This window comes from Eucalyptus grandis, chromosome 10 (genome assembly GCF_016545825.1).
Source record: "Eucalyptus grandis isolate ANBG69807.140 chromosome 10, ASM1654582v1, whole genome shotgun sequence".
NCBI classification, from domain to species: Eukaryota; Viridiplantae; Streptophyta; class Magnoliopsida; order Myrtales; family Myrtaceae; genus Eucalyptus; species Eucalyptus grandis.
In genome coordinates, this window is record NC_052621.1 from 4,442,812 (window position 1) to 4,454,901 (window position 12,090).

Below are 12,090 nucleotides of genomic sequence, written 5' to 3' on the forward strand. Positions count from 1 at the left end.
ACTAGCCACAAAATGATTAGAAAGATTTAGCGGAAAAGAGGGGGAGAAAAAAAAGGCTATTAAATTATTTGACCTCATTTTGACCTTCCATCGGCCATGTCACGAATAGAAGATGTGGGTTTTCAATACATCGGAAACCTGAACAAAGCTGGGTTTTTGGCCAGGCAAATCGCACCTCCTCAGCCCCGAAAATGAGAAGAAAATAGAAGGAGCCGTTGGGAGGGGTCGCTTCCAAGTCTAGGTTCAGCGGCCGTGCACGCATTACCCTCCTTCTGCCCAACCGAAGCCATAACGCATCGCTTCGTTCGAGACGCAGCCAATCCCACCAAATTCAGTCGAGAAGCGTCGTTCCATGAAACGTCTCCATAGGAAGAGGAATCGGCACAACCCATCTTGGTTCTCCTGCAGATGGGTGTGCGAGGATGTCCTCTCAAAATTGCATCTTTTGCCCGTCGAAAGACAGCGGGATCTCGTGACAGCTTCCACGTGAGCCGATGGCGGAGATGCGTTAGAGCGTTCCTTGCATCACCCTCATTAAAGTATTTTCTCAATTTTCGCAGTACATTTAACTGGAAGCCTAATAATGTCAAGCTTCCTTATATAAACCCCTCCTTATATAAACCCTGCCTTCGAATTTCTAGCCAACCCACCATTTTTGCTTCCTAATTTCCTTTTCCTGCTCTATCTCCCTCTATTTGCCTTCGTTGTGGGAGGAAAGAAAATAGGAGGAAAATGGCTCAACGCAGGCGGCTTCAGGACTACATTGACACCTTGAAGCACGAGGTGATCGCTTCCCTATAGCTTCCATCTCCATGGCATCTCTCTTTTCGCTAGATCATCAGTCATCTGCACGTTTTAGATTTTGACATCTCGCCTGGCAAAAGAAGTGATCGACCTTTTCGTTTCCTGAATGACGAGCGAGCAACCCTCTTTTAAGCTGATGAGCATGAGCTTTAGATCGTCTTATCTCGGTCTATGTATACATGCATGATTATGCAGTCCATCTTGACTGCTTCTTTTGTAGGAAAATGCAGATTATTTCTCGTATACGTATACCAGGAGACGAGTAGCACTAGGTTTTGTCCACCCGACCATCCGTAAAATTATTTCATATAATATCTTATTGTGCATTTTGCCATCACGAAATGATTATTTTTTTTTTCTTTTTTGGGAGGGTTATTGTATATAAAGGGAAGATGAACATGGTTTTATTTTTTATTTTTTAATTCCTTTTCATGGTTGGAGAATTAGCTTGGTGTTAACCATATTGCAGAAGATCTTACCAAGTGCCTGTGACTTTGATAGTTATTTCTCCTCTTTGAGATTTGACATTTCGCATCTCCATTTTTACCATTTGTCTAGGGTATCATGGATGGAGAGTATGAGGAGACCAGGAGAGCACAAAACTCAAATTTTCCAAATCTCATGATGAATGTCATCGACAATTTCCTGAGTGACGGTGACAACAGCATGAGAGATTTAGCCGACCTTCTGTAAACTTCAATTTTCTTGACTTTGACGGTTGCTTGCTCTAAGTTTTTATTCTTTTCTGGCTTCTCGGTCGCTAATAATCAGTGGATGTTTTGATGATTGTTTTCAGGAGTGCAAGGAGCGTGGATTATACTAAAGTCACTACTGCTGCTCATCTGATCAAAGGAGGTGGCAACAGGTAGATAAACAATTTACTTTAATTTCCAAAAAGGGTAACTATTCGATTTTATTGGTATGTTACGCGTGAAATTTTCTTAAAATTAATTTCTTGACATGAAATACTCAACATCTTCAAGAGTAGAACATTTCCAGCACTTGTGTTTGAAAGTTTCCCCTTTTAGTCATATTCTTAGCATGCTTGATTAGGAAAGATCAATCCTATTTGAATTATGCGCCCGCAAGAAGGCTGATCAGTGGCCTGAGTCCGTGTTTATTGGAAAAACCAGATAACGGTAGATTTCCGTATCCAATATTTAGGTTTTGTTTGGCCAAGGCGCGTGTGGACACTGTCTAGTACATTCCAATGGGACTAGCGCATGAAGAAATTTGAGCATGAGCGTTTTGAACCTTGTGATTTGATCTGCCTTATTGTTCGGAAACATTAGCCAACGAGATAACTCCCAACTAAGTGGTGTATGTGGTGCATTACTGTCAAGTTTGTAAAATGTGCATACGATAACACATAAATAGGCCGTGAATTTTGTCCACTTTTGAATTATATCATTGGCCTAGTTCCATATTAATTGAAAGCCACATTCCGATGCTTTTGGAGAGCTACTTCTGTGCCATGGCCAAATTATCTAAATACGGACATATAACGTATTCGTGTGCTTGTTGCTTGTGTTGTAGCCTTGGTGGTTGCCGGGTTGTTGCAGCAGCTCGTGCTCTTATAAATGCCAGCCTTATTCAGGACAAGCAAAGGTAGAAATTGTTTCTTTGCATCCATGATTTCAGAACCCTTATAACAGTATGTGCACAATTATATATAAGGATATGTTTTGTTCAACAATTTATAGGCATCTTGTCAAATGTATAGACAAGCTTTTAAAGATCTGTTGTTAGTTTTCTCGTATCTGCATAACCATACATGTAGACTAACCTACTAAAGCTATAAGTTTATTGCTTGCATTCCTTATTTTACGGTTGTTCTTTTTAATGCCTAGTGATCAACATCATTAGTCATTCAAAGCATTCTCTTCTGATAGCGTGAACTGTCATTGCTGTCTCCTTGATTGATGAAAGGGTATTTAGATTAGAATCGTACACAGACTTCTCCAAGAACATAGAGCAATAGTTTAGTCAATGCCTCGCGTGAAGTGCAGTTGAACCAACCTGCTCGAAAAGTTTAAAAGCTTTTGCTAAGATTCTAAAAAAGCGCACCAGTTTTTACCTAGCACTACTATGCACTAACAGTCGTGTTATTACTGCGTGGTTTTCTTGGAAGTTCCAGAAGGTGTTAGGTGATTTTACTAGATTGCTCGCTTGATCTTGGTTTAGCGCTTGTCTGTTGAGTGACTGGCTCTAGGTCTCTCAGGCTTGGATCTGGCTGTGGTGTTAACTTTTAACTTCTGACTTTAGCCATAACTTTGATCAAAGATACATTATGCAAAAAGTTATCTATGATGCTTGTGTCTTGAATAATTTGCTGTTGTATTCATTTACATCGAGATAGCAATTTCTCTTCCTTAGAAATACAATATTGGTGATCTGCATCTAATGAAGATTTTGAAATGCAATTTACTGACGTGAAATCTTGCTTTGAACATGAGAAGCTTATTTACCTGTGCATCTAATTTAACCTAACAATGCTTATGGTTCTTGCTGAGTTGCTGACTATGTGAACATATGGTCTGTTTGACACTCGTGTCTCTGTGGTTCTCTTCTAGTTGCGAGACATCGTATGAATGGGTGGTGAATGAGTACTACCACTTTCGCGACAAACTCAGAACCCTATATCAGGTACTGCCTCTATCAAATGAAATCTGCTTATGCTTCTCTTGAAAGACCCGAAGTATTTGCAATTCTTCATGGTTTCGCCAAGAAGTCTTTATACTTCATGAATTAGGATATTGAAGGCTTTGAAATTATCAAAGGAATGAATGTTAAGCCGAACAAGGCCATGGATTAATCTGGAGAAGTACTTAGAAAATGTTAGTTGGGACTCAAAACATCCTGATAAACAAGAGACCACTGAGAAATTCCTAAAGACGAACAAGAAAGAGAATATTGTTATCGGATATGAGATGAGCTTCACATCTTAGGGAAGCAAATATGAGGTTGTCATACAGTCTTTTTACTTTTTGCAAATAGCGTTACTTGCGAATAAAGTGTGGAACTCACAATGGAGATGCTTGTCTATGGTTAGGCTCTAATCAGAGTCTCATGCTGCCACGTGTTATCATGTTGCAGCAGTGTTCCATTAGTAGTGCCCTTATTTTGGTTGAACTAATTGAGGAGGCATCTTCTCTCCGTGGAAATGGACGTACAAACTGATTAAGCTCATCAAAGTATTATGCCATTTAGAATGAACAAATTCTAAGTTTCAGCTATTCGTCTTTATCCTATGCACATCATCCACAGATTTCATTTTGATGCTAAATATGATTCATTTGCTGCTCTGGTTACATTACTCATCCGACTGTCAATTCATTTCCTGCAGATGGAGAGGGCAATCGCCCACAGCGAGTCCAGAAGGAGAGGATAAAAGCTGTTGGTGTTTTGCTCAGTTGAGTATACAGATGAGAAGATTTCATCTGTCCATGGGAAAGTTGTTTATGAAGTTCCTCCTATGTATAAATTAGTAGAGACCAAGTGCTTTCTTTTGGCTTTTGGACCATTCACCTAAGTATTTTGTATGTTTTTTAAGTGCATGAATAGTAGTTGAATCTGGGATGATAACTTTTCAAATTTCCTTGCTAAAAGCATATCTGTGCCAGTTTCATCAATTTCTATGCTTGTTGAGGTTCTTGATTTAGTAATCGCTTGATGAATTGATTCCCAGTACTGGATGATCAACCATGTATTGAATCTAATGAGAAAATCCTGCTTGAGTGCCCACCATTGCGCATGTTCACAAAGAAAACGAGTGTTTTGTGTCCGTACACTTATGCCTCCTTAACCTTTGTAGAGCCAAATAGGGTATAGCTACCCCTAAGGTGGTGCTTACCAATGAATGCTAGTTGCAAAATTACTATGCTAGCGTTAGCATGGCTTATGTATGAATGCTCTTATTTTATTGGCAAACCTTTGTTGGGCATTTTGTTGCAAAAGAAGAAGATTCTCCTGATTGGAAAGTGCTAAATGGCATTTGAGTTCCTGCATGAACATGACAACTGGGTCATTGAAGTATAGCATTCAAGTTCCTGCATGAACATGACGATAAAGTGATTTTGTAAGTTGACTACCATTTGATTATCCTATGATGTTGTCCTTTTCCTTTGCATTTTTGGGCGTCAGAGATTATTTTACCTCATAAGGGTCAGGCTCATCTTTTGCATGAATAAGCTGCATAACATCTTCTGCTCTTTTCTGTTGCTTGCAGGGTGAATTTTACATTAAAGAGTGATACTAATCTATTCGAAATTGTGAAATGTAAAACAAGCGTTTCAGCTATTGAGGTATTAAATTTGTTCTTTGTGAAGCATTCTATGTCCTTTTAAGTGCTTAGCCTTATATTTACAATCTAAAGTTGTTCCCTGGTAATGCCTGTTCAGGTGAGCCCAGATGGGAAGCAATTTTCTGTTACATCACCTGATCGTAGGATCAGAGTTTTTTGGTTTAAGTCTGGCAAACTGAGACATGTTTATGATGACTCTCTTGAGGTAACTTCTCCTTTCTGAATGCACTTGCAATGCAGTCTACTTTTCATTTGAGATGTGATATTGTTTTCATTTGTCAATCAGGTTGCCCAGGATCTCCGGAGAAGTAATGTCGCTCTATATCAGCTGGAAGCTATTGATTTTGGGAGAAGGATGGCTGTTGAGAAAGAAATTGAGAAAACAGAAAACGCACCACAACCAAATGCAGTCTTTGATGAAAGTTCAAACTTTCTTTTCTATGCAACACTACTTGGTATAAAAGTGAGAAGCTACTAACTTGTCTTCTTCATTTTTCTTTATCGGAAAGCAACTCTATCTGTGGCCTTGGTTGTTTTGACCGGTCTATTTAGTTTTCCTTCCTTTGTTCTTAATCGTAGGTGGTTAATTTACACACCAATAAAGTTGCCAGAATACTTGGAAAAGTTGAGAACAATGACGGATTCTTGAGAATTGCCCTGTATCAAGGGGACAGAAGCAGCAAAAAAAGTGAGAAAAATCCCTGCTGCTGCCGCAAATGCAAATGAGAACAAGGAGCCACTAATGGATCCTACACTTTTATGCTGTGCATTCAAGAAACATAGAATCTATTTATTCAGGTATCATTTTATTGCAGTAGTTAGTCATTTTTGGGCAAATGCATTTGGAGCTTGATTCCCAACCTTTAGCATGTCTTTATTATCTAATGTCCTGGTATGTCTTAGATGATCAAGCTCTGCGGCATTACCTAACAGTGTTTTCGAACTCATTTTAGCATCATCAGATATACTGCTATAACCCTATGGCACAACATGTTACTTTATTTGTGAGAAGTTTGCTTCTAGACTAGTTTTTGTTTGTATAAGTTGTTAGTTCCCTTTTCATTTGATGATAGTTGGAGAGAACCTGAGGAACCTGAAGATGCAACAAAGGGGAGGGATGTGTTCAATGAGAAGCCTCCTCCCGATGAGCTTCTGGCTGTATCTGATACAGGAAAATCGGTTACTACTTCACTTCCCAACAATGTGGTGAGTTTCTTCCTCCTTACATTGTGCTTGACATTGTAGAGTAGATTGTTCCTGTAAAGATCAACTAGATAAAGGACATTATTGTGGGTCATTCTAAATAGAAGATTTTTTCTCTCGTTTTTCCTCCAGTTCTCTTCCTACTTTTTATTTGTCAACTCAGAGGGAAGCACGTGGAGAAGCAAAAGAGTGATAAAGCTTTTGTATCTCCAGATTGTACGTATAGGAATTTGCTCCCCAGTTGAGGGTGCTGCTTTTGGGAATGGATCGACTGTGAACCACAGAATGCTTTAGGGAATTCTTCTCATGTGGCTATGTGGAAATGAATGTGATGTTGGAAATGGGAGAATGTCATGAAGGGAAAGAAATGAAAAGGAGAAAAAGCGGGGGTGGGGGGTGTAAGCGTGGAGTGTTCAACCTTTTTTCTTACTAGAATTTTTGGGGAAAGTGGTGAAGTACAAAGAACAGTTGATTGCATGGAAGAGAAGCCTGTAATGTCAATAAAACAGAGATAAATGACTCGTCCTTCTGTGAGAGTGAGTCTGTAAAAATGTTAGTCTAGAGCACATTAAACTGGGGTTTTAAAGTGGTGAAATGATCTTGAAATTTGATTTGTGGCCCTGTAGAAGTGAGACAACAGTGAGCTGTAAAATCTATTCTGAATTTTGAAATAGTTCATCACACCATGTATAAATTAAATAAATTTTTCAAAGTTTTGTTGCAACGGTGAGCTGTAAAATCTATTATGAAATTTGAAATAGTTCCTCACACCATGTATAAATTAAAAGTACAAAGAACAGTTGATTACATGGAAGAGAAGCTGCAATGTCAATAAAACAGAGATAAATGACTCGTTTTTTGTGAGAGTGAGCTTGTAAAAATGTTAGTCTGGAGCACATTAAACTAGGGGTCTAAAGTGGTGAAATGATATTGAAATTTGATTTGTGGCCCTGTCGAAGTGAGACAACAGTGAGCTGTTGAATCTATTCTGAATTTTGAAATAGTTCATCACACCATGTATAAATTAAATAAATTTTTCAAAGTTTTGTTGCAACAGTGAGCTGTAAAATCTATTATGAAATTTGAAATAGTTCATCACACCATATATAAATTAAAAGTATGAAGAACAATTGATTGCATGGAAGAGAAGCCTGCAATGTCAATAAAACAGAGATAAATGACTCGTTCTTCTGTGAGAGTGAGTCTGTAAAAATGTTAGTTTGGAGCACATTAAACTGGGGGTCTAAAGTGGTGAAATGATCTTGTAATTTGATTTGTGGCCCTGTCGAAGTGAGACAACAGTGAGCTGTAAAATCTATTCTGAATTTTGAAATAGTTCATCATACCATGTATAAAGTAAATAAAGTTTTTCAAAGTTTTGTTACAACAGTGAGCTGTAAAATCTATTATGAAATTTGAAATAGTTCATCACACCATGTATAAATTAAATAATGGTTTTCAAAGTTTTGTCGCAAACACATAAGCGGCACCATAAAAGTTGTTTTAACTCTTCATTTTCCATTGTGGTCCATTTCCTCTCCCAGAGAGCAAGACACAAGTATCTTCGTTCCACTTAACTTCCTGTTTTATGTTCTTTTGTATTTTGTCATTTTTCCTGGATCATGATGCAAAATACTTTTGCTATTGTTCATAAGCCTCTTCAGCAACCTCCACTTGTATCCATTCTATAAGTGCTTTGCATGGTTACTTTTGACATTCACTTGTGTGCTTGTTTGCTAGATTCTTCATACAACAATGGGGGACATTCATATGCGGCTGTACCCAGAGGAGTGTCCAAAAACTGTGGAGAACTTAAGACTCACTGCAGAAACGGCTACTCTGATAATCTTATCTTTCATCGGGTTATTAAAGGCTTCATGATACAGACAGGTGACCCTTTGGGAGATGGCACTGGAGGACAATCAATTTGGGGAAGGGAGTTTGAGGACGAATTCCACAAAAGGTGATTTTACTTATCATCAATATAATATGAGATGTATCTTTGAACCAAAACAAGGATGTACTCTTGCTTTTGTGCCTCCCCTAAAATTATGTTTTCTCGGTCTGAGATTGCTAATGCAAATATAAAGCAGGTTGTGGAAGTAATAGTCTCAGTTTGGGGATGAAGTGTCTAGCCAGTTCATCATAAAAATATCGTAAACAGCTAAGGAATTGTAAACTCTTTTGACTTTATTCATAGCATCAGTAGGCTGAGAAAGTCTACTCAAAGATTATGAAGATTGAGGATAGAAATGTTCATCTTTCCTTGGAAATTACGTTCTCCTCGACTGCTCGCTGAAGTTCTGTTTGACTTACTAGCACGTGTCTGAGTCTCTGAATTTGCAATTTTCGATTCAATATATTTAGGTACTCTAGTTTGCTGCCAATACTCCCATTTCATTTGTTTTAGCAAAATTAGCTCATGAGGTACTTTAATTTGGCTATCGACACTCTCCCATAATAGTAGTATTTTTCTTTTATTGGGTATAAATTTGTCAGTCTCTTAATTGCTTTTTATTATGTACTTGCATCTGTTTTTTCCTCTTGGTACTGTTCTGATTGCTTTTTTTGTGTAAGATGGTTTTGCCAGAAGAAATCTGAACTTGAATTGCACATTCTGTTGCTGCAGTTTGAGGCATGACAGGCCTTTCACAGTGTCAATGGCAAATGCAGGCCCCAACACCAATGGTCCTCAGTTTTTTATCACCACAGTGGCCACACCATGGTTAGATAACAAGCACACTGTTTTTGGTAGAGTTGCCAAGGGAATGGATGTTGTACAGGTAATAAGATCTTAGTTTCCTGTTGCCAAGGCATGCATGATAGTCGTTGACGTTGCAGTGCATCTATTATTGGATCACTGAATTTGGTGCAACACAGTAGTTTCCGTGATGGGATGTGATAATGCAGTCATTGCTTGAGCTTTGGGCTATTAGTTTCTGGAGGAACTGGTAGCGTCCTACTCTGGTCAAGAACTTCTCGATGATGAGAACATCAGCCTAGCTCTGTGGATTTGTTGATTTCTTTATCTGTTTGAATAGGATCTTTGGATAAGTTTCTGACAGATTGAGAAAAACTTGAAATTCTTACCATGTTGTTGCAGGGGATAGAGAAGGTGAAAGTGGACAGGGCTGACAAACCGTATCAAGATGTTAAAATCCTAAATGTGACTGTCCCAAAGTCTTGAATATGGTTGATTTATCAGTGGATTTTTGGAGAGTGGACGGTTCTGCCCTCCGACATGATATCCAGCGGAACACTCCGATTCCCTCTGGCCCTTGTTGTCTGAAGTTGATTCTGAGAGGAAATGGTGGACAAATGAAATCCTCGGAGATGAAGGAAGATAATGAATCAGGGACTAACTAGTGCTTCGGATTTATCATTGTGATTTTGAATTCATTTTTATGGGTTCATACCACCCTCATGCATCGTTCTCTTGCTAGGCTTGAACTTGATTTGCCAAGGAAAGGGGAAAGATTAGCTCCAGGCCCGGCATTTGTGGATCAACCTAACAACCAGAAGTGTAATTGTCTGTTCATTCCTTTTTATTTTTGATCTTGTGTTGTCATAATATCTCTAAAAAATCTGGAAAATAATAAAGAGAAGGCCCACATTTTCTCTATGCAAATAATGCAGCGACCGATTTAGCGTCGAAGAATGGAAAATAATTCATTGATCTCGAATTTAAGTTATGAAATAGCCAGCTCCTGGGATGCGGGGAGGTGAGGCTTCCATTGATCCATTAGATCCTTTGCTTTGGAAATTTCAGCACCATTATGGAGTCATTAATTCTGCTTAAAGCCTTGAACTGATGTTTGCTTATGTTATATCATATCTCACCACCGTGATACATCTTTCTGATGTTTGAAAGGGTTGGGCTATGTTTACTCGTACTAGTAAATCTGGTTTAGCAGGGCATTGAGGTCATTTATCTTCGTCCTCTTGCGGTTTTTACTGGCAAACCTGATTTGGGCCGGAAGAAGTTTTGATCAAAACTGCAAAACAAAGCTTCTAATCAAGGCCTTGACTTCTTACGTCTGTAACCGTAAGAACTTCATTTTTCTTGACATGGGCAGCTTGAGCTTGATCTGGGGAAAAAATGGAAAAGACAGGCTCAATGCTCATTGATTAGTATAGTAAAATTAAAATAATACTAGCTAGGAAAAGCACTTAAAAACGTTCACCATTTCTATAAAGTGTCCAAGATCACGTATAATCACTTAAAAATATTACACAAACATTTTGGAGCTGATTTGATTAAGATTGAATGTGGACAAAATTTCTTGAATATTTTGAGGAGGGAGGGAGTCACTTAATTTGGTCAATTGGAGCATTCTTAAGGGATTCTAGTATTTGTCTACGATTTCATGTCCGTTAGAAACTGGACGTATATAAATTCACCTTGCAATTTTCCTTTATTGCCAAGTAAATTTCTGATTAGTGAGTAGCTCTCAATTTATGAAGCAAGGCCCAAGTTTGTTTTCTCTGAGCCTAAAAACCCTAAGCCCATTTTGACTAACACATTGACTGTTTCAACAGTGAGGAAGCAACAATCTCAAGCAGGTGTCCCTAAATTTTCTTTTAGGGATGGCTCTGGCAATAGCCCTGCAATGGGCTTCACAAACCTATTTGGGGATGTGTTTTTCAGCTTTAGGGACGGTTTTGTTGCTTAGCCATTTAGTCTTTTTCAGCTTTAGGGATGGTTTTGTCACTCAACCACTAGTTTCCATTCGTAGTGTCCCCTATTTATTTGCTATGATAAGACAGCAACTCCTTCATTTGTGTTATATCGTCCCATTACAATACTTTTCTAATGACCATCCACTTAGAAAAATGATGTATTTCTTGCCTTTATTTTTCTTGGAAAAATTCCTAACTAGCTTATCCCCTCCAAACGTGTTAAGTCTATCCACTAGAGCTCTCTGTCAAAAGAGATGGTTTAAGGTAATAAAGATAAGAGGAGAGAGAAAAAAAAGAAGACGAATGAAAGCTTTTATAGAAGGCTATTAAACCAGTTGACCTCCTCTGGCCTTCTATTAGTCATGTTATGAACATAAAATTCACTGACTACTATTCACTTTCCAATATGTGGAAACCTAATTAAAGCTAGGTATTTTTGTCAAGCAAATTGCACCTTCTCAACCTCATGATGAATTTCTTGCCTTTATTTTTCTCGGAAAAAATCCTAACTAGCTTATCCCCTCCGAACATGTTAAGTCTATCCACTAGAGCTCCCTGTTAAAAGAGATGGTTTAAGGTAAAAAAAGATAAGAGGAGAGAGAAAAGAAGAAGAGGAATGAAAGCTTTTATAGAGGGTTATTAAACTAGTTGACCTCCTCTGGCCTTCTATCGGTCATGTCATGAATAGAAAATTCACTAACTACTATTTAAAAAGGTGGATTTTCACTTTCCAGTACGTGGAAACCTAATTAAAGCTAGGTATTTTTGTCAAGCAAATTGCACCTTCTCAACCTCACGATAAATTTCTTGCCTTATCAAGGGATGTTTTAGACAATAATTGTAGCTTCGATCAAAACGAGGTTGGTCCCCCACTCTAGTTCGAGCTGTGCATGAGTTACTAGAAAGTTCCAACTGGCGAAAATGACAAGAAAACAGAAGGAGCCAATGGCAAGGCAAGTGCGCTACCAAGTCTTGGTCCAGAGGTGTGTGAGCGTCTTGTCCATAACGCCTCCCTCCCTCTCTTACCCAACCAAGGCCATTATGCACAGCTTCGCTCGAGACGCAGCCACGTCGTGCCAAATTCGGTCAACATCTCGGTT

At 38.6% G+C, this 12,090-nt stretch overlaps 2 protein-coding genes across 2 annotated transcripts; both read left to right on the forward strand.

Moving 5' to 3' along the window:
- The first annotated feature begins 1,389 nt into the window (after positions 1–1,389).
- Positions 1,390–4,587, forward strand: LOC120286312. The gene is made up of 5 exons (XM_039303324.1): positions 1,390–1,493; positions 1,601–1,669; positions 2,341–2,412; positions 3,378–3,450; positions 4,151–4,587. The coding sequence occupies exons 1-5, from the start codon at positions 1,426–1,428 to the stop codon at positions 4,193–4,195; spliced, it is 327 nt and encodes a 108-aa protein (XP_039159258.1). The 5' UTR covers positions 1,390–1,425; the 3' UTR covers positions 4,196–4,587.
- Positions 4,588–5,015: 428 nt separating this feature from the next.
- On the forward strand, positions 5,016–9,813 carry LOC104423404 (peptidyl-prolyl cis-trans isomerase CYP71-like; the record flags this gene model as incomplete). The annotated part of the gene is given in 10 exon segments (XM_039303422.1): positions 5,016–5,108; positions 5,205–5,312; positions 5,394–5,570; positions 5,687–5,788; positions 5,790–5,905; positions 6,181–6,313; positions 8,051–8,123; positions 8,126–8,273; positions 8,940–9,093; positions 9,414–9,813. Coding segments are annotated over 10 exon segments (1,188 nt in total), but the record flags the coding sequence as incomplete, so codon positions are not given.
- Between the last annotated feature and the right edge of the window lie 2,277 nt (positions 9,814–12,090).

Coding starts and splice junctions, on each gene's coding strand:
- LOC120286312 (XM_039303324.1), top strand. CDS start 1,426: ATGATGAATGTCATCGACAATTTCCTGAGTGACGGTGACAACAGCATG. Junction 1,494..1,600: donor AGAGATTTAGCCGACCTTCT/GTAAACTTCAAT, acceptor GATTGTTTTCAG/GAGTGCAAGGAGCGTGGATT. Junction 2,413..3,377: donor CTTATTCAGGACAAGCAAAG/GTAGAAATTGTT, acceptor GTTCTCTTCTAG/TTGCGAGACATCGTATGAAT.